The sequence below is a fragment of the Pseudocercospora fijiensis genome (genome assembly GCF_000340215.1).
Source record: "Pseudocercospora fijiensis CIRAD86 unplaced genomic scaffold MYCFIscaffold_1, whole genome shotgun sequence".
NCBI classification, from domain to species: Eukaryota; Fungi; Ascomycota; class Dothideomycetes; order Mycosphaerellales; family Mycosphaerellaceae; genus Pseudocercospora; species Pseudocercospora fijiensis.
In genome coordinates this window covers 10,775,237-10,795,161 of record NW_006921532.1, presented here as the reverse complement: position 1 = coordinate 10,795,161, position 19,925 = coordinate 10,775,237, and the positions used below count along the sequence as shown (strand labels likewise).

Sequence of the window (19,925 nt, the reverse complement as noted above, 5' to 3'; positions counted from 1 at the left end):
TACCTTATCTTATTCTCTTGACATGATACATGTACAGTTCAGTGACTGGCTGCTTTGGTGGTGCGTAACCGGTATAGTGGCAGTATCTTTCGATGTTCAAATATAACTCGATCGTGATAGCTGTCTTGAAGAAGAAGAGGAAGTTGTCATACACTTGTAATTGTTGATTAACGGCTGCTTGAGGGACATATGATACGAATGCCGTCAGAGATCAATGAGTAAGTGTCTGTTGCTGCCACTTTTTCCCCCTAGGACTAGAATTTGTTGTCACTTCCACGATGACCAAACGAACTGTTGCTGTCTGTCCTTCCAGCTTCATTTGATCCTGCCCGGCCCTTCTTTCATTCGCATCAGTCAACTCAACCGCTTCTGCGGACTTCCAAAATCACTCCGCGCAGGTGTCGCCAGTCTCACTGCCACTCTAGACGGCGTCCCAGGCGCACTAGCCGTAGGCGTAGGCGTATCAGGCTGTTTACGATCACTCGGTGGCTTGAAATCTAGACTCCTTCCTGTGTTGTACACCTCATCCATCATCTGCTCAAGGACCCCGGCACTGTCGTACTCCAAGTATTTCCGCCAGAGTCTCAACGCCGTTCGGGCATCTTCAATACTGTCATGTCCCATGCCTGAATTGGCTTGAATGTCGGATTTGAGGATCACCCAGGCCAGGAAGCGTAGGGAGAGTTTTCGTCGGGTGCGAGATTTGAGGGAGAAGAGGTCTTGGGTGTCGATGACTTGGGATTCGGGGACGTGGATGTTGATCGTGCTAGATAGATGGTCAGTAAGCTTTCGATCTTCGAGAGGCGATATGTCCTTACCGGAAGTCTGATGATAAGCCATGGCCGATGAATTTGCAGCCCAAGTTCAGAAGGATCCAGAGCTTTTTGTAGGTCTGCTTTAGACTGACAAGCTGGAAGTGTGTGGTTTCAGGATTCAAGTCGCCTGTACGCAGACCTGAGTATTGCGTCAGATAGTCATCGATCGGCTCGTCGACCGCGATGTAGTCGTCGATAAATGGCAATTCTTGGTCAAGGCCATCGCCTCGCAGAACCGATACTCTTGCCAAGCCCAGTCGCGCGGGTCTTGTCATCGTTCGTGTTCCATCAGCGCCGACGTCAATCTCTTCCCGCAGCAGCCGCACAAATTCGGCATCAATCGCGACGTGGGAGCTCTCGTTTGGCAGTGGCTCATTGTCAGATAGTGCTCGGAAGCAGTAGTCTGGGGAGAGCGCTGGTTGTGTCGGGCTGTCGTACAAGATGCGGGTGTCCATCTCGTGCTTCCAGCTGTCGTCGATCTGATGGGACATCAACTTGATCTGATATGTGATTACCGACGGAAGTTTCCACTGTGAATTGAAACGTAACGCTTCATCCGTCGGCAGCTTGTGGACCAAGAAGTCGTTGAACAGATGCCAGTTGCCGCTTTGCGTTGGATCAGGATCTGCCATGCCGACGTCGATGGAAGCTACCAGATGAGGTTTCTCTGACTCTTCAGGCTTCACGTCGTTGATAACTCCCACCAGTTGGTAGACTGTGATGTTATACTGTCCTCGTTGGAGGTGAAGCTGCAAATCCTGTCCCTCATAGCAAAAGAATCTGCCGTTGTTGACAATCACTCCAATTTCCCTAGGGAGAAAGCCGGGTGTGTCCCAAAGCTGTTTAGCGTCAGAGGTGTTGGCTGCGGCGTTTAGCATAAGGACTGCGGGAAGCGCATGTATCGCACGATGAGAAGTCATGGCCTTGTAACCATTACATCTCAAACACCAGCCCCGATGCTGATTCTGTCTCTCGATGGACGCCTTGAGTACCTGCGAGAAGAATGTTCGCATGTTGTTCGAGCCGCGATGCTTTGCATTTCTTGGTGGATACACGAGGTCGTGCGTGAACCAGACTCTGTCGTTTCGGCTCTCATAGCTGCAGTGTGCACAGCGTGTGAAATCGAGACCGGTGGTGCCGAATGCGTAATGGAAGTGGTTCAAATGGGAAGGCGTTGCGAACTTGAAATTATCCTCCAACTTCTGCAGGAGATACCGGTTCAAGTTCTGCACCATCATAGTCAATGGGACATTCGACACAGACGATTCCAGCACGTTTTGTGCCTGAGCGTCCGGTTGCCTGCTGATGGATTTGAGAAAGTTTGTTGCTTGGCAATTCAGCCCTTGTGCTTTCTCGAGCATGTCGATTAAGAAACCGAGTTCGCAGAACAAGCAATCTTCTGCGCTGCAGTTCCGGGCTGTGTGCAGAAGCGCTAGATTTCGAGTTGTGTTGGTGAAGCGAAGAATTTGCAGAAGAGGATTGGCGTAAGAATTGACAATATGAGTTTCCAGTCCAGCAAAACTCGTCTTGTTGAAATAGCGGAAGTCGAAATCCTCAACCCCGAATCGGCTGTATTTGATCTCCACTACACGATACAGGAGTCTCGTGTCAGTGCCTGCTTTACCATCGAGCTTCATTTTCGTCATGGCGTTGAGAAGGTCTTCACTCATGCGTCGACGGGCGTCGCCGTTCGCACCTTCGTCTCTCGGCTTCTCACTCAGGAACTTGGGACCGACCATGACATCTGCACTCTTCTGCTGGGCCTTGATATCAGGCGCCTCGTATCGGCGCCCAGTCTTCGAATTCAAGCCAACTCTGCCGTACTCGAATGGGCGAAAAGATGCATCCATCTCGATTCGAGGAGGTGGCATACCCACCTGATGCAGTAGACTGTTAGGCCAGCTGGATAGGAGGGCTTCGCGATAGTACGGCATTCCAATGGTGTTGAGAGGTATCTGGTCTGACCAATCCAGTGATTTGTGGCTGTCCATCGGGTCGGCGAACTCTGTCGATTGGCTATACTCAGTGAAATGTAACTTGGAAGGTGAGCCATACAGCACCACTTGGTCATTACTGTCTTGCAAAGCAAAGCCCTTGCCAGAGGGCATAAGTTCCACTCCGAGGAACTTGTCTTCGAAAGACTGCACATAGCGCATGGTCGGCATGTCTGGATTTTGGATATCGATCGAATGTATGAGTCCATTCTGGGATACGACGATACACGTGGAAGTCAACTTAGGATGCATGCGCACGAAAGCAGCGCCGAGCGGGAATGGCACTGGTGGCGCAGGTCTCTGTGCTTTCAAGTCGTAGACTCGAACTAAGCGTTCAAGCGATAGTCCTTGGTATTGCATTTGGGCCCAGCCACAAGTCAAGAGATAGTCGCCTCTGGCGTCCATGCTGTTGACCGAGCCAGCGTAGGCCTTCCAGCTGTGAAGGAGAGCCAGAGTCTTGGAGTCGAGAAGATGAATAGCGCCATCAGCAGTCGCAGCGCATATGTATTGACCTGCGAGCTTCATCATTTTGTACATGGCCGGGGGTTGTGGAGTGAGCGTGTCCAGGATCGTCCCCTTTTCCACGTCAATGCGATACAGTTGAGCTTGACAGCCGGCCACGATCAACTCTGTAGCATCACGGGTCGTGAAACTCATGCATTGCAAGTCGCTCATGGCAGGCTGAGCAACATGCCATTGCGCCAATCCTCTCCGGGAGGATAAATGAATGCTCCGGGCCGAAACGGACACCACGCCCTTCTCGCAGAATAGAAATTGCTGGACGTGGGCATTGCCGGGAGCACCGCGTGGCGCCGTGCTGACATGTCCGCGATACGATGTATATCGCTGCAACTCGGCGCCGTAGAATGAAGTAATGCGTCCCTGTAGGACGATCAGAATGGCGCAGCGCTCGTGTTTGCGTAGTTAGGAAATGGACTCTCGACACAGTTGAAGGAATTTCAGAGTAGTCTCGAGACTCACATATTCGTTGCCGGTCCACAGCAGCTCCTGGACGGGATCGAAAGCAAGCGTTGTCAGCTGCGAAGGTGGTGCATTGGGAGCAGGTCCGGGGAGCCTCAGCCTGGCCGCCTCGTTCCAGTCAGCCTCCATCGCGGTGAATCACCCCAGCCCAACCACATGCTTTCCTGGCCGGCACAGCATACGGATAGCAAATTAGCAATGTTGGGGCGCAGCAAACGGATACGCCGCATCAACGTCGCGTCAAGAAACGAAGTCGAGATGCAACAAGCACGCTGCGTTGTGGATCGGCCCGGGCTCCGACGTTGGCTTTGAAGCTTCGCAGACAGTGTAACACACCTGGGAGCTCCATCGTCCATGCACTCGGCGCATTGGTCATGGACGCGGTCACTGGAGCGACAGAATGTGCTGTTTTCCCCCTCCCCGCCATATAGAGGTAGCATTTCCAAACTTCTACCTTTTGTCTCACTTTCTGAGAGCTGGAAACGACTCAACCACAGCTTCACAGCACCAATCATGGCATCAGATGGCTCTGCTAAAGGCGACAGAGCTGTCGCTCAGTTCCACGAGTACCTGGTCGGGTGCAAGGTTTGTCAGGCAATTCAGAATGCCGCACAGTCATGAGGACTGACGGACACCCAGCGAGTGATTGCTCTGTCAGGAGCAGGACTGTCAGCAGCATCTGGTCTGGCTACTTTTCGTGGCGCTGGCGGTCTTTGGCGCTCGCACGATGCCACCTCCCTCGCTACTCCCGGTGCCTTCAATCGGGACCCGGCATTAGTCTGGAGATTCTACAGCTACCGTCGCCACAAGGCCATGCAAGCAGATCCAAATGCTGCCCACTACGCTCTCGCCCAGCTCGCTCGTCGACTACCGGGCTTTCAACACCTCAGCCAGAATGTTGATGGACTGAGTCAACGAGCGAATCATCCCAGAGAACAATTACAACTCCTCCACGGCACGCTTTTTGAAGTCAAGTGCAACAACAAAGCCTGTGAATACCAGGAAGAGAACTTCGTGGACCCAATTGTGCCTGCTCTCGACATCCCACATGATGGTCATGACCCAACGACAAACAAAGCATTGGGCAAAGGCAAGAAAGGCAAAGAGCTTGATATTAGCGATGCTTCTATCAAAATTGCCGACATCCCACTTGAAGATCTTCCCCAGTGCCCTAGATGCAATGACTTGCTCAGACCTGGTGTTGTCTGGTTTGGAGAACAGCTTCCTACTCAAGTCCTCGCGAATGTTGATGATTACTTCGATGCGGGAGATGTGGATTTGATTATGGTTATTGGTACCTCAGCTAAGGTATATCCGGCAGCAGGCAACATCTCACGTGCGAGAATGACGGGGGCCAGAGTCTGTGTTGTGAACATGGACGAGAATGATGCTCCAGCCGGCGGCTGGGAGCCTGGTGACTGGTTCTTCAAAGGCGATGCTGGAACAATTGTGCCAGAGCTATTACGTCCAATCATTGGAGATGTCAAGATGCCGAGCGCGAAGGCATAACCTCGAGGACAGACAAGAAGAGACAATATTGATCGTTTGAGAGCGTCAGAAGGTTGATGGATTGGCGTCCGATCGGCATGGTTTCCTTGAAGGTGAGAAGGCCGGGCGGCAGCGGTTATGTACGGCACTCTAAAAGAGTGGGTCGTCCGAGATCTGTTGAGAGATCACGCGAACACTCCATAATATCAAGTCGCTGCACTCTCATATGCGACGTAGATATTTTCAATAATAGCGTTGCAGTGTGAGCAGGCGACTACAGTACACCAAGAAGACACAAAAGTTAGACTCAGTCGCGTGCCGATGCTCCGGCCCATACACTATATATCACTCCACATCTTCTCTGCCGATCCCATTCACATCACACCCCTCTACCATCCAGAATGAAGAGGACACTCGTGCCGCGATTACGGGTAATACAACGACCATCACCCACATTCCGCAGCAGACCTTCCTTCTTCAGCACATCCTCACGAAAGCCTCACGAAATCGTCTCCGCCTCAGAAATCCAATTCGGCCAGCCACTCCACGAAACACACCCGCACATAATCGCACCCGGCCACCTCACCCCAGGAATCTCAGCTCTAGAATACCATCACCGTCGCGCAGCTCTCGCCCGCAAACTCCCACGAAACAGCGTCGCCATCCTCGCCTCCGCCAACACGAAATTCCGTTCCGGCGCAGTCTTCTACGAATTCCACCAAGATCCCAACTTCTTCTACCTCACAGGCTTCAATGAGCCCGAAGCCGTCGCAGTCATCGAAAAGGGACAAAGCGATGTAGAATACACGTTTCACCTGTACGTGCGACCGAAAGACGAAAGAGCAGAATTATGGGATGGAGCGAGGTCGGGAGTTCAAGCGGCGCAAGATGTGTTTAATGCGGATGAAGCAGGGGATGTTGAGAATATTGGGAACGTGATGCCTGAGATTCTCGCGAGTGCTAAGGAGGTGTTTACGGATATAGGCGGGAGTGTGATGAAAGGTGGTGCGTTTAGTCGGTTCGTCGCAGGGAATTCGCTGCCCAAGGTTGATGGGTTGGCGAAGTTGTTGCAGGCTGCGAGTGTCAGGCCTTTGAGACCTGTGCTGAATGCGTTGAGGTTGAAGAAGAGTGAGGCGGAGCTGGATTGTATGAGGAGGGCGGGCAGTGTTTCTGGGAGTGTGATTACTGAGGCAATGAAAGGGGTGCCGGCGAGTGAGAAACAGCTTTGGGCGGATCTCGCGTATGGATTCAGGAGTAATGGACTTGATGGGGAGGCGTATGTTCCTGTGATCGCGGGAGGGAAGAATGCGTTAAGTATACATTATGTTAGGAATGATGCTCTGCTGCAGGAGGGTGAGGTTGTGCTTGTCGATGCTGGCGGAGAGTATGGTGGATATATCACGGACATTACGAGGACGTGGCCTGTCAACGGTCGTTTCACGGACGCGCAAAAAGACATGTATAACATGATCTTGAACGTGCAGAAGAGCTGCGTTGCGCTCTGTCATGAGGATGCGAATATGACTCTGGACAAACTACATCGGATATCTGAGAACGGGCTTCGAGATGGTCTAAAGTCGTTGGGTTTCGATGTGACTGGCGATGCTATGGATAAGCTGTTTCCGCATCATGTCGGGCACTACATTGGACTGGACGTCCATGACGCTCCAGGTCATTCCAGGAGCGAACGATTACGGCAGAATCACTGCATCACGATCGAACCTGGAGTTTACGTGTCGAACGAGGAGAGATGGCCGGCGCATTTCAGAGGACTGGGCATTAGAATAGAGGACTCCGTTGTGATTGGGGAAACTTCGCCAGAGGTGCTGACACGGACAGCCATGAAGGAGGCTGATGCAATAGAGGCATTGAGGCGATGACCGCCGGTCTGAAGAATGCTTTAACCATTCCTGGCACCACTGCTTAGCAAAGTCTGTGGTAGGACTCTGTTGGCAAGACCGTGTTCTAATTCTAATTCGAGGACTGTCGTGAACTGATGTGCCCTGTTTCTGTTTCAGCTCTGATGCCCATGCTTATTGCTTATGATGTAGCTCGAATTGGAGAAGGCCCAACAGGTGATGCTGATCAGAACACTGACACGGAAAGCCTGCGATGTGATTGATTGCGTGGATATTGGTTTCAGGATAATCGACCAGCAAGGTCGTGTCTCTGATATCAGCTTTCCAGGGATCACCCGCGGCTTTGAGCAATCGCCGGCTTTCGGGCTGTCACGGGTTCAGGACCTGGGTGGTCACGCTCCACCTCCAGTTGCCAGTCACGTCGTCTCCAAACCGTCCCACTGTCGCTCGCCATCCTCTGACGACTCTCCCTTCCTCGGCACCTGCCAAACTACACCGCATGCCACTCTACCGCCTACGGACTTTCTGCAAATCTTCCATTTAAGCATTGAGCTGAGACGTCATACGAAGCCTGAAACGAACGACTACCGACAAAGAAGCATAGGAAGCTACGCCATCTTGTGATCCCAATCACCCGAGCAAGCACGACTCTACCTCAAGAAGTCGCCCATCCGTCGTGAAAGCAGCCAAGTCAATTGCTTCTGCGAATCCAATCCAAAACTCCCGCGATCTGTAGCAGCAACCACATCGGCAAACATCATCCATTATAAGCGACTGCGTACCGCTCTAAAGAGCTTGGGCTGAGGAGTCACCTTGAAGATCGGAGGGAGAAGGCGGCAAGATGAGCAGCCCGAAGCGCAGAATCGAGACGGACGTACGAAGTTGTGGATCAAAAAAGGCATGAATACGAGGCTGACAACGTGGGCAACAGGTCATGAAGATGCTCATGAGCGACTACGAGGTGACACTGGTCAATGATAACAGTATGTTGCTCATCCCTTCCTCCTAGCACTATGCTTCACTGAGATGGAGCATGATGACTGACCTCTTTCGACAGTGTTCGTCAGAGCCATGCGACCAACCGCTGCGATTTCAACCATTCACGACCATAAGCTGACTTTTCTTCTAGGCAAGAGTTCTATGTCCGCTTCAAGGGCCCTTCAGAAAGTAAGTCCAACTCAACTTTGATAAATGAGCATATTCCTGATTCTTGAGCAGCTCCATTCGAGGGCGGTCTATGGAAGATTCACGTAGAGCTACCTGATCAGTATCCCTACAAGAGCCCAAGTATAGGCTTTGTCAACAGGATATTTCACCCCAACATTGATGAGCTGTACGTACATCTGCATGCATCACTGGACAAACAGGACTGACAGCAGCAGATCAGGAAGCGTTTGCCTGGATGTCATCAACCAGACCTGGTCACCGATGTACGACATGGTCAACATCTTCGAGGTCTTTCTCCCCCAACTACTTCGATACCCCAATCCTACAGATCCGTTGAATGGTGAGGCAGCTGCTCTCATGATGCGGGAGCCAAAAAGCTACGATGCCAAGGTGAAAGGTGAGAACACGGGTCTTGTCTTCTTGGTGTACGTTCCACGCTGACATCTGCAGAGTACGTCACCAAATATGCTACCAAAGAGAGCGTCGACGAAGCTGGAGGCGAGTCCAATGACAGCGACGAGATGAGCAGTGTTGGTAGCTTCGACAGCGATGATGACGATGAACCGGCAGGCACCATGGATGAAGTATGAGCGGACACGACAACCCATATATTTATTAGCCAGCAAGGGGTTTGGTGCGGCTCCACATGCTTGCTTCTGCGGGGTGGCGTTGGATCACGGAATTTTATGAATCTTGATATCATCAAAGTGAAGGTGTCGGGGAGTTGGATCCGGGAACGCGAGATACTTATGGCCTTGTTTGGATGAAGCGAAGGCGCTGAGAATGGAAGCAAATTATATAGCATGATCCTCAGCTCCATTTGCCACGCATTTATTATCGAACTTATGACTCCAATCTGGCTCCTCGCATGCACCCAAGCCAAGCCCAAATGTGTACCAGGCTGGCTCGATCAGGCAATATGTTACGATTAGGCAAGCTCAGAGGTATTGGTCACGTGATCTATCGAAAGGGGCATCCCTTATCATCGACAAATCAGAGCCGGACAACATTCCTCCCCTCCAACAAAGATGACTGCCAGGCAGTGCCAGCTGTAGCAATCCAACGCAGAAAGAGCGGCCGCCAAGCACTTGGCAAAGAAGCTTCTCCATAAAAATAGCGGTTGATTAACTCCTTTGCTGTTTCATTACAATCTCAAAGAAATGCGCGAAGGATTGTAGCTTTCCCGAGAAGCTATTAAGGAAATGTTCTAGAAGCAGGTTCCGAGACGCTCATTCGACGCCTTTTGGTGGTGGCTTGCATTTGCTATGCCTTTTTTTTCATGGACCACGTGGCAAGCGGTTGGTAGGGCGGAGGGGGATGCAGATGAAACAAACCGAGGAAGAGGAGGAAGGATGGGAAGGAGTTGGTTTTGATTATTATGCATTGCTTGCTGTTTGCTTATGTATTGCGGCGGCGGTCATCAACGAATTTTTGTTTAAGCGCAGAGTTAACTGGGATGGGAAGGCGAGATGGCCGGCAGTTTGTTGAGTGACAATCCATCCAGTCAGGAGAGGTGCGAGCACGGTTGTGGTACGCAGTCTCAGCTTGTCGTTGCGCCTTGCGGCGGGTGGTGTCGAGGAGGAATGGACGATGGACGGAGACTAGTGATAGCATAAGCTAGTGCTGAAAAACGTGCGTCGGTAAGGTATTCTACGATTGTGCCGTGTGATCACAAGGCGATGCGTGATTCTGGTTCTTGCGTGAGCTGTGAGACAGGAGCCCAGGAACTCGTAGCGGAGCGCAGCGCAGCCCAGCCCAGCTAGATAAACTACGACTACCTACCTACCTACCTGCCTTGCTCCTTTGAAGCGAGCCTCACCCTCCGAGTCTGACGGTCTGCTGGTGAATGATTGTGTGGTCATCAACCGCCATTATCTCAAGACTTTCTGTGCACTGTCTTGGCTTTCCTGGCCCTTCCCTTCCCACGTTCCCCTCTCCTGTGAGTCCTGGCGACAGCCGCGAACAGCAGCCGACTACTCTCGACAATAATCTTCAGCGAGTCGTATGCGTGCTTTGGTGCGTGCAGCGAGCTGTCCTGCTGTCCAACGAGCCAGTCGCGCCCATCTGGACGACGCTGCTTGATCGGGCGCTGGAGTGCTTCCGCATCAGAGGCCCACCTAGCACCTGCCTACCTGGCACCTGAGGCACCCGGCCATCCCCCAACAGCCAAATCACTATTCACTGCACTGCATATTGCGCATCGCATCTGCAATTGACCAGCGACCACACCCCAGTCACTGTCCACAAGCCCACCAGCCTTGCCCTACCCGACCGAACGCCTGGAAACGCTCTGGGACGGGGTGCTGCTGCTGTGCAACGTACTGTGCAGTCAACAGCTTCTTGGTGAAACGGCCTGGCGTTCTCCAACTCGTGCGTGGCGGCCAGCATCACAAGCGTGTGGTGAGCTCAGTGCCTGCGCCTGCTCTGACGGAGAGGCCGCGAGGAGTACGGGTACTGCTGGAAATTAATCACGAGCGGCTTGCAGGAGGATGACGCTGTGGAGGTAGCATCGCTAGGACCTCTTGCTCACAACGACACCATCCTTTTGAGGTAGTCGTGAAAGTCGCAGTCGCCCCAGTCTTTACCGTCGACCCTCGCGCCCACCGCTGCAAATGGGCAACTCCAATGGCAAGCCCCTCGTCCTCACCGACGAGGTGAACCTCAATCATTTTCGCTTGCTGCGCGTGGTCGGGAAAGGAGCGTTTGGAAAAGTCAGGATTGTGGAGCGGAAGGATACCGGTTTGACGTTCGCCCTCAAGTACATACGGAAGGATGAGGTGGTACGGTCAGAAAGTGTGCGGAACATCATACGCGAGCGCAGGATGCTCGAGCACCTGAACCACCCGTTCTTGGTGAACTTGCGCTACAGTTTCCAAGATATGGAGTATTTGTAGGTTTGGCTGTGAGAGTCAAAACGAAATGCGGCAAGTGCTGACTTTGCGTCTTGCAGATATCTTGTTGTGGATCTGATGAATGGCGGCGACCTCAGATTTCACATTTCCAGAAAGACTTTCACAGAAGAAGCTGTGCGTTTCTGGATAGCAGAGCTCGGATGTGCTCTACGATACGTTCACAAGCAGGGCATAGTGCATCGAGATGTGAAGCCGGATAACGTATTGCTGGATTCCGAAGGCCATGTCCATCTTGCAGACTTCAACGTCGCCTCGGACTTTACTCCTGGGAAGCCATTGACGAGCAAGTCCGGCACTTTGGCTTATCTGGCTCCTGAGGTCTACGTTGGCAAAGGCTACTACTCGGAAGTGGACTGGTGGTCATTGGGAGTCCTCTTCTACGAATGCATATACAACAAACGACCGTTCGAGGCGAACCATCACGATGCCTTAGCGCAAGCCATTGTGAAGGCGGATCCGCCATTCCCGGTCACCTCGCCACCTGTGTCAATGCCATGTCTTCACGCCATCAGCTCGCTATTGGAAAAGAATAAAAGCTTGAGGATAGGTGCTGCATCATGGGAGACCTTTACTGACAACCCCTTCTTCCGCGAGATCGATTTCGAAGCTTTGGAGAGAAAAGAATATGAACCAGTGTTCTGCCCATCCAGCGAAAAGACCAACTTCGATGCCACCTACGATCTGGAAGAGCTGCTGTTGGAGGAAGCGCCGCTAGAAGCTCGCGCTAGAAAGCAGAAGCCGAGAGCCGAGTTGAGGGAAGATGCAACGCAACAAGAAATCCGAGCTGATGAGCTGCATCGCATGATCGAGACCATGTTCGAGCCCTTCAACTATACGACGGTCCCACAAGATCGAAGCCCTATCCTGTCGACGTCGACTGCGGAGCCGACTACAAGCTCATCCAGGTCCGTATCTCGTCAAAACACGAGAGACAGGGATGCACCTTCACAAATAGACCCTGCCTTGGCCAAACATCTGGAGAAGACCAAGTCGATTCCGACACCACAGTCACAAACACCACCGGGTAGTGCGTCACGAAATCGTTCTGCCACACGTTCACCTGATGGCTCACCACCTCTGCCAGCAGCTGCTCTCGAGATGGGCGCCACGGTCACCGGACCGGTATCGACCGAGTACTTTCCGCCGCGCACATCAGACCCATCGACCAAGCTGCCGTCGACGTCAGAGCCTATGAACGGGCCGACGAGGGTGATCAGATATGAGGACACAATAGCTCAAGTCACGCCGAAGACATCGAGGCCGCGAGGAGCTATGAGAAGCACCTCACAGGGAGGAGGTGTGCAGGTTGTGCTCAACGAGCAGGGAAGCTGGAGTGACATGGCCAACCAGAGTCAAGGTATGGTAGGACAAAACGATCAAGGACGCAACGAACGACCATCTGGCATGCTAGGATTTTTGCGAAAGTCCAAAGGTCGTGACCGGAGCCCGAAGGCCAAAGAAAAGGAGCGAGGAGTCCTCGGCAAAGAAGGTGCTCGCGTTATCATCTCCCATGGCTAGAAGGGTCGGCGTGCATTGATCGAGTTCACTTTGGATGTGGGCATAATATGTTGTGTTGTCCAGCTATCCATATTGATTGAACTGCAGAGATGGCTCACTGGTAGCTCGCACATATGGGATGCGCGGTGATTTGGATTTTGAAAGTTTGGGAGCATGGCGTGGCGCAGGAAGGAAGCAACAAACACGACTCTTCGTGTTCTTTTTTGTTTGAGATCTCATGGTTGATGATAGACTGTATAGTAGTAGTAGTAGTTGTGTGAAAGGGACCGAGCATGGACGCCAAGGCCAAGCTCTACGGCGGATGGAAGAACATAATGGATGGATGGATGCAATATTGGGCCGTCTGAGACTCTTGTAGATCGCAATGCGTCAATGCGTATGCTGTCTTGCTTGTCTCGCATCTTTTCACGTCGTCCATGCGATAAATCGGTGCTTCAAAGCCTGTGCATAGTTGAGCGGCCATTGTTGTTGATCGATGCTGCTGCATGGCGCTCGGTTATCGGTGTAAGCAGGGGTCTAGATCTGAAAGCCGAGGACTTTCTTTGTGGTCGTGTTCAGGTCTGCACTGTAAACTTGTGAACAGCTTCAAACCAGTCCATTCCCTCATCCCTCATCCCTCCCCGTCTGCGAGAAATGGATCTGCCCCAAATTCCACCACCTCTATCAGACTCGACCCATCAAAAAGCACAAAACACAAAACCCCCTTGAGAGACAAACCACTCACCCAACAAGCAAGCATGTCGCGTGCTCTCATTAGAAGACGCATCCTAACGTCACGTCAACCTACTCCCCTCGCCCTCCTCACCAACACCCGAAACTCCTCCCACAGCGCCTCAGGAACCTCCTCCAACCGCAAAAAAACTTCCCTCCAAACCCTCAAATCCATGTACCGAAACCACGACCCCATCACCATGATCACAGCCCACGACTTCCCTTCAGCCCACGTCGCAGAGCACGCGGGCATGGACATGATTCTCGTCGGAGACAGTCTGGCCATGGTAGCCATGGGCTACGAAGACACATCCCAAGTCACGCTGGACGACATGTTACTGCACTGTCGAAGCGTCTCTCGCGGGGCGAAGGCCGCGTTCATCGTTGGGGATCTGCCGATGGGGTCTTATGAGATTTCTGCGGAACAGGCGCTGATGTCGGCGATGAGGTTGGTTAAGGAGGGGGGTGTTCATGCGGTGAAACTTGAGGGGGGGAGGGGGATGGGGGCTCAGATTTCAAAGATTACGGGCGCGGGAATTCCGGTTTTGGGGCATGTGGGGTTGACGCCGCAGAGGCAGAATTCTTTGGGAGGTTTTCGCGTGCAGGGGAGGAGTGTGAGTGGGGCGCTGGGAGTGCTGGCTGATGCGAAAGCGGTGGAAGAGGCGGGTGCGTTTGGGGTGGTTTTGGAAGCGATTCCTGCGGAGGTTGCGGAGGTTGTGACGGGGAAGTTGAGCATACCTACTATTGGGATTGGGGCGGGGAATGCGACGAGTGGACAGGTTTTGGTGCAGGTGGATATGGCTGGGTATTTTCCTCCTGGGAGGTTTTTGCCGAAATTTGTCAAGAGGTTTGGGGATCTTTGGGGGGAGAGTTCGAGGGCGCTGGAGAGGTATCGGAGTGAGGTGAAGGAGAGGAGTTATCCTGCGCCGGAACATACTTATCCCATGAAGGCGGAGGATGTTGTTGAGTTTAAGAAGGCTGCTGCTGATGATACTGTTTCGAGTAATTAGATCAGATAGAAGGACCTTGTCCATATAGACCACCTCCCACATCATCACCCAAACGCCTGCGTAACACTATAACTAACAACCAAATCCTCCCCAACCTTAAAACACTATGAAAAAAAAACCTCATCAGCACCCCAAACACCTCACATATTTTTCCCCCTCAACAATACTCACCCTCCACAAATTCCCCACCCCCTCATCAAGCCCCGGCGCAAACACCGAATTGACATAACAAAAAACACTCTCAAAATCCTTCACCCCCAACTTCCGACGCAAAAATTTCACAATGTATTCGAATCGTTGATGACTCGAACATTTGAATCGAGGGACTTTGAGGGCCGGCGTGTTGGGGAGCGGGGTGAGGCGGATCGTGACTGAAGGAAATAAAATCCAGTCAAGTTAGTAAAAGAGGGGATGGATAGATAGAAAGATTTGGGAGGCTATACCTTTCTCTTGGTCGAGTTGGCCGGCGGTTGTGAGGGCTTGGGAGGCGGATTTGGGGAGGTGGTCGAGGATGAGGGAGGCGGAGAGGGGGAGGGGGATGGAGGCTGTTGTGGGGTCTTCTTGTTCTGGGTCTGTAGAGTCGGGGCTTGGGGAGGGGGAAGACATGGTTGTTGGGTTGGATGAGATGGATTTCGTTGTGGTGGTGGTGGTGTTTTTTTGAACGATGATGACTGTTATGGGTTGATTGATGATGGAAGGTGCAAGTTTAAAGTTTAGCTTTCGCAGATCAGAGTGAAGTCAGCATACGGAAGGCAGGCACAAGAGTCTTTACTACACAAACCCTACGTCTGACGATACAAGCAGGACAAGGATGGTTCAAGAAGAGACTTGCATGGTTATAGCTGAATTCTTTATTACACACAACCTGATGCATCACGGTCGTGCTATGCTTTCTACCACATGATTCAATAGATGCTCCGTATCACATGCTAGTCCCAAAGCTCGTAAGTAAGCATGCACCGACCTTGCCTTCATGCTTGACCTCAAAAAGACAACATTATCCGCCCATACACCGCCCTCGCTTTGCCGCTTGAGTACGAAATGCAATGCTGTATACACTGACAGCAATCAACAAGAAATGCCGCGTCAACGCTGCCTTGCAGAAACAAAAGTATAACAATTAGGCTGAACCATCAGCTGTCGTTGTCGTCATGTCAATCAACGTGTAGAGTTGGGGGAAAGTGTCAGTGCTCATGGATTGTCTTCTCCTTGTGTGGACGCTTTAGTTGCTGAAGAAGCGCATCCAAGTCACGCCAATTGTCGAGAGTCATTGCGAACTTTCGGTGCTTGCGAGATGCAATATGCTGCATTAGATTAGCAATGATGAAAAGCGTCTTGAAGCAGGGCTGATTACCTCTTCAAAGTCGTCAAACTTGTCGCGACAATTCTCGCAGTAACCCGGCTTTGGATCCTTTTCGGGCATCTTCTTGCGCTTCGTGGTATTGACACGACCGCGGGACTGTTCTGCAGCATCCTCATCTTCCTGTACCACGCCCAGGGTTTCCTGGGCTTTACGCTTCGCTGCTCGAGGAGGTGGACACTGATCATCGTTGATCGCGGCCCTCACATCGGTTGCATAAGACGACGGAACACTGTGATTTGATGCTAAGACCTTCCGCTTCAACAGTGAGACTTCCTTGGAATCACCGAAACGGCGTTGAAGACCTGGAGCGGTCGAGGAGATGGCAGTCGATGAAATGGCTTGGGACCGAATGGCAGACGTCACGTTGGATGGCTGAACACCAGACGCGACTGGCTCCCCGCGAACCATACGTGGAAGGCCTCGCATATTGGCAGCTGTGCTGTTGAAGAAAGCTGGAGTGACTTCGGTAGAGGACTGACGTCGCGTGGGAGGAGGTTGGATGACCGACTGTGATTGCTTCATGGGAAGGTTGGTAGGCTGAGCAAGCTTTCGAGGTGATCGTCTGAGATTGATTTCACGCTCTACGAGGGCTTGGTTCGCTGCGTTTTGACGAGTGGTACGGTGAGCAAGATCTTGAGCCTTGGATGTGCGAGCTTCTCGATCTCGGGCTGCCTTCTTTGCGTGGTTGGGATCTTCAATGAACGGACATCTTCCCGGACCTGATAGCCGGAATTGAGGCCACTTGCCTTGCTCCTTAGACTGCGGTTTCTGATACTCACGAACCATGACTGGCTTGGTCTTCTCATCCATGTCGTGTATGTAAATGTAAGGGCCACGGAGGGAGACCATATCCTGCGCTACGACATTCATGTCTCGGTCAGCAGGACCTCTGACCTTCTCATGACGAAGCAACTGTTCCAAGTCGACATCTTGGGTAGTGGCTCTGTTGGAAGGCCTGGTGGAGGCACGCGTATCCACCACCGGTTCGCCAGTTTCCTTGTCGAGGATCGTGTCGAGGACACGATGAAGCTTTTCCAATGCCCATATCTTGATACTGAGGGCACGAGCTTTCGCGATGATGTCGGCGCCTGAGCCTTGTGGTCTGCGGGCGTCAATGCTTTGGTGGGCGTATGAAGATTGTTGCTGAGCTCGACGTGATGCAGCATCAAGAAGAGTGGCAGTGCGCCGCTGGCCTGGGGCCGTTGGTTGCGCGGACTCTAGCTGAGCAGCATCCTGCTTGCCATCGTACTTGCCTTCGTCATCTGGACTAGTGCTGTTGGTCTCGGCAGGTACAGCACGCGTCGTGACCACATGGGTAACGGATTTGGAGAAGAACTTCTCTTCGCGTGCTCCAAGCAGGCGGATAGACTGCATAGCCTTGTGGCGGACATCGTCGGAGACATTGTCGAAGTAGAAGACAAATTGTGGAAACTGGCGGCGGTAGTGTTTCTGCCATTGTCGAACAGATTCAAGATTGTCGGCTTGTTGCTTTAGCGTGCGATCGAGAGTACGCGATTGCGGTTGCGGTTGCGGTTGCAATTGCGGTGTGGTCTTCTTCTCACGAGCAGATGCGAGCTTCCGCTCGAAAGCGGTGGGCTGCGAAATGTTGGAGCGCTTGGAAAAGACCGGGTCGAATTTGTCGTGGGCAGTGGCAGACACACCGCGCCTCGGCCTGGGATCGACGTTCTCTTCATCTTCGTTTGGGTAGGCTATAGCCAGAGCTTGCTTCTTGGTTGGTGGCTGGCCGTATGTGCTTTCTCGAGTATCGCCGGCTTGGGCTCGCGTGCGCTTGCCGCTCACAGCAGCAGCAACAGCAGCAGCAACATTGCGGACGGGCGAGTTGACGGCGTTGGGCACGGTGGCCAGTGGCAGGCGTCTGCTGGCCATGTCGAGTGTCGCGTCCGGGAGTGGTGGTATTGATACTGCTGTTGCCATGCGCGTCTGTTCTGGTTGCAAGCAAAGCAAGCCAGCCAGCCAGCCGTCCGTGTGCAGTGTTCAGCCGTTGCGCGGGGCAGCGACCGAGAGACCGACGACCGACGCGCCCAAAGCCAACACGCGCGCGCCGTGAACAATTAATTCTCAGCAGGTGAAGGCCGGCAGCATGGTATGGTCGGCAGCGGTGGAGGAAGTGAAGGAGAGGCAGGCAGGCGGAATCAGAAACGGTCGAGGACGTGCACCGCGCAGGTGAGTGAGGTACGGAGTAGTGGTGCCAGCGAATGTAGTACTGTATTCTATAGAAGTTCAGGTTCAGGTGGCTGTCACCGTGTTGTGCTGGGCTGGGATGCCTGCTTGCTTGCCGAGTCTTCGGCTGAGTGCGCCTCCGCACCTACCAAGCGCTCACAACAAAACAAAACAACAACAATCCAATGGCTGGCTCGCAGGTTGGCGGTCATGCATAGTGTTGTGCTTCCACCGTGGTTATAAAATAGGGGCAGTGTCCACCAATAAACCCGCTACGTACGTACGAGTAGACATACGGAGGGTCTTATCGTATCGGGGCTAGCTGCTAAGCTACTATATAAAAGTAGATAAGAAGCGATGCGTTATATGCTAAGAGTAAGTAAATACCGGGAAATATCTATAGACTCGCCCTATAAGTGCTATTAAGGTTAGCAATAGCGCTATTATCGACCTCGCTATCTAGTACGGCTTTAAGCACTTCTTCCGAATCGTAGAAGTCGTCGTCTATAAGCTAGTTATCGTTAATCCGATACTTAATACGAAGGTTCTAATATAGATAGACTAGCTTCTCGATAGTAGCGTAAGATAGGCGATTACGGCGGAGGCTTATAATAAAGCTATAAGCTAACTAGTTACGCTCGGTAGTACTAGTTGTTAGTACTATTAATAGCGCTAGTATTATTAATTCCGAGAGGTTAGGGTATATAGATTTAATATTATTATACTACTATTATATAGGCGACTAAGACAAGCCGGATAGCTATACGACCTTATTAGTAAATAGACCTTGCCTATTACGTAGAAGGAAGAGGTCGCTTATTAATTAACCGGCTCTTATCTCGAGTTTAACGCGTAACTCTTATTGTTATTATCGCTCGTAGTATTATATAAGGAAGTCGGCTATACTATAAATCTCCTCTTTACTAATAATAATAAGCTTCCGAGGGTCCTTACGCTCTCGAATATTACTAAGATAGGCGATTAATATAAGGGGAATATAGAGGTCTTCGTAGCGCTTATCGATTATAACCTTAATCTCGTTATTTATAAGAAGGCCGTTATTCTAGGACTAGTTATAGAGCTACTTAAAATTGCTATATACGTACGATAGTAGAGGCTTGTCGGCTTCGAGGGCAATAGTTACCTATAGGAAGGGTATTATTAATTTAATGTATTTCGACAAATTAGTCTAGAACTGGTCTGCCTCGAAGATACGGATAATATAATGCTATTCTTCCTTCTAAGCAGCGCTCGCACTATCGAGGAGTCGGTATTTACTCTCTCTAAGAGCCTCGATCTATTGTCGGTTAGTCTAGACCGCCTTTATATAATACAGCTTGCCTTGCTAGCATATAGCACCTAGGGACTAAAATGCTACGTATTTGCCGTCGGAAAATTCTATAAGCAGTTCGAATAGAAGGTGTATATTCTTAAAGTAGTTAGAAACATACTATACGTCGCTAAACACCTTCTAAACGCTCTATTCTTTATATAGGTCGTCGTAAAGAAGCTTAGTATAGTAAGAACAATAACTAACTAAGATAACTTTTAGAAAGTATAGAGTAATCTAATATTATATTAGCCGGAATAGGTCTAGTACCCGTAGCTAGCCGTGCCGCCCGCGCTACCGCGCCCGATTAGGTAGGAGCGCTTACACTTCGAAAATACTTATAATATCTCTTGCTTTGCTTATAATACTCGCATTGTTAGTAGTTATAGCGACGACCTTATTACTAAATAGCTTTATAACCTCTAATAAGCTATTAGTATAGTACTTAGCGTGTTACGATATAACACTATTGCATATACGATAGCAGGTAGCGGTTACTATCGACCGCTACGGTCGCTATTGCTACTAATAGTAGGACTATTATATAGATAGCTTGCCTCGCGGTACCTTAGAGAATGCATTAACTTTTGCACCGC

The 19,925-nt window shown here is 51.4% G+C and overlaps 8 protein-coding genes across 8 annotated transcripts; 5 read left to right on the top strand and 3 right to left on the bottom strand.

Annotated features, from left to right (window-relative positions):
* Positions 1-151: 151 nt before the first annotated feature.
* MYCFIDRAFT_55901 (uncharacterized protein) lies at positions 152-3,919 on the bottom strand (the record flags this gene model as incomplete). Its single annotated transcript, XM_007922005.1, has 3 exons — positions 152-766; positions 819-3,691; positions 3,791-3,919. The coding sequence occupies 3 exons, from the start codon at positions 3,917-3,919 to the stop codon at positions 355-357; spliced, it is 3,414 nt and encodes a 1,137-aa protein (XP_007920196.1). The 3' UTR covers positions 152-354.
* A 384-nt stretch (positions 3,920-4,303) lies between these two features.
* On the top strand, positions 4,304-5,299 carry MYCFIDRAFT_76862 (uncharacterized protein; the record flags this gene model as incomplete). The annotated part of the gene is made up of 2 exons (XM_007922304.1): positions 4,304-4,375; positions 4,430-5,299. 2 exons carry the CDS (start codon positions 4,304-4,306, stop codon positions 5,297-5,299), a joined length of 942 nt encoding a protein of 313 aa, XP_007920495.1.
* Positions 5,300-5,506: 207 nt separating this feature from the next.
* Positions 5,507-7,256, top strand: MYCFIDRAFT_160714 (uncharacterized protein). Its single transcript, XM_007923921.1, has one exon. It carries the CDS (start codon positions 5,680-5,682, stop codon positions 7,156-7,158), a length of 1,479 nt encoding a protein of 492 aa, XP_007922112.1. The 5' UTR covers positions 5,507-5,679; the 3' UTR covers positions 7,159-7,256.
* Positions 7,257-7,978: 722 nt separating this feature from the next.
* On the top strand, positions 7,979-8,894 carry MYCFIDRAFT_76860 (uncharacterized protein; the record flags this gene model as incomplete). Its single annotated transcript, XM_007922303.1, has 6 exons — positions 7,979-8,011; positions 8,069-8,124; positions 8,267-8,304; positions 8,356-8,470; positions 8,520-8,701; positions 8,755-8,894. 6 exons carry the CDS (start codon positions 7,979-7,981, stop codon positions 8,892-8,894), a joined length of 564 nt encoding a protein of 187 aa, XP_007920494.1.
* Positions 8,895-10,916: 2,022 nt separating this feature from the next.
* On the top strand, positions 10,917-13,132 carry MYCFIDRAFT_201967 (protein kinase; the record flags this gene model as incomplete). The annotated part of the gene is made up of 3 exons (XM_007923920.1): positions 10,917-11,194; positions 11,255-12,121; positions 12,245-13,132. 3 exons carry the CDS (start codon positions 10,917-10,919, stop codon positions 12,732-12,734), a joined length of 1,635 nt encoding a protein of 544 aa, XP_007922111.1. The 3' UTR covers positions 12,735-13,132.
* Positions 13,133-13,322: 190 nt separating this feature from the next.
* MYCFIDRAFT_210116 (uncharacterized protein) lies at positions 13,323-14,502 on the top strand. The gene has a single exon (XM_007923919.1). The coding sequence runs from the start codon at positions 13,472-13,474 to the stop codon at positions 14,453-14,455; it is 984 nt and encodes a 327-aa protein (XP_007922110.1). The 5' UTR covers positions 13,323-13,471; the 3' UTR covers positions 14,456-14,502.
* MYCFIDRAFT_128222 (uncharacterized protein) lies at positions 14,500-15,061 on the bottom strand (the record flags this gene model as incomplete). Its single annotated transcript, XM_007923918.1, has 3 exons — positions 14,500-14,559; positions 14,627-14,826; positions 14,899-15,061. The coding sequence occupies 3 exons, from the start codon at positions 15,059-15,061 to the stop codon at positions 14,500-14,502; spliced, it is 423 nt and encodes a 140-aa protein (XP_007922109.1).
* Positions 15,062-15,639: 578 nt separating this feature from the next.
* On the bottom strand, positions 15,640-17,705 carry MYCFIDRAFT_128396 (uncharacterized protein; the record flags this gene model as incomplete). Its single annotated transcript, XM_007923917.1, has 4 exons — positions 15,640-15,759; positions 15,810-16,935; positions 17,035-17,414; positions 17,478-17,705. 4 exons carry the CDS (start codon positions 17,703-17,705, stop codon positions 15,640-15,642), a joined length of 1,854 nt encoding a protein of 617 aa, XP_007922108.1.
* Between the last annotated feature and the right edge of the window lie 2,220 nt (positions 17,706-19,925).

What these genes read in the sequence shown, in the direction of transcription:
- MYCFIDRAFT_160714 (XM_007923921.1), top strand. Translation starts at nt 5,680, where the DNA reads ATGAAGAGGACACTCGTGCCGCGATTACGGGTAATACAACGACCATCA.
- MYCFIDRAFT_210116 (XM_007923919.1), top strand. Translation starts at nt 13,472, where the DNA reads ATGTCGCGTGCTCTCATTAGAAGACGCATCCTAACGTCACGTCAACCT.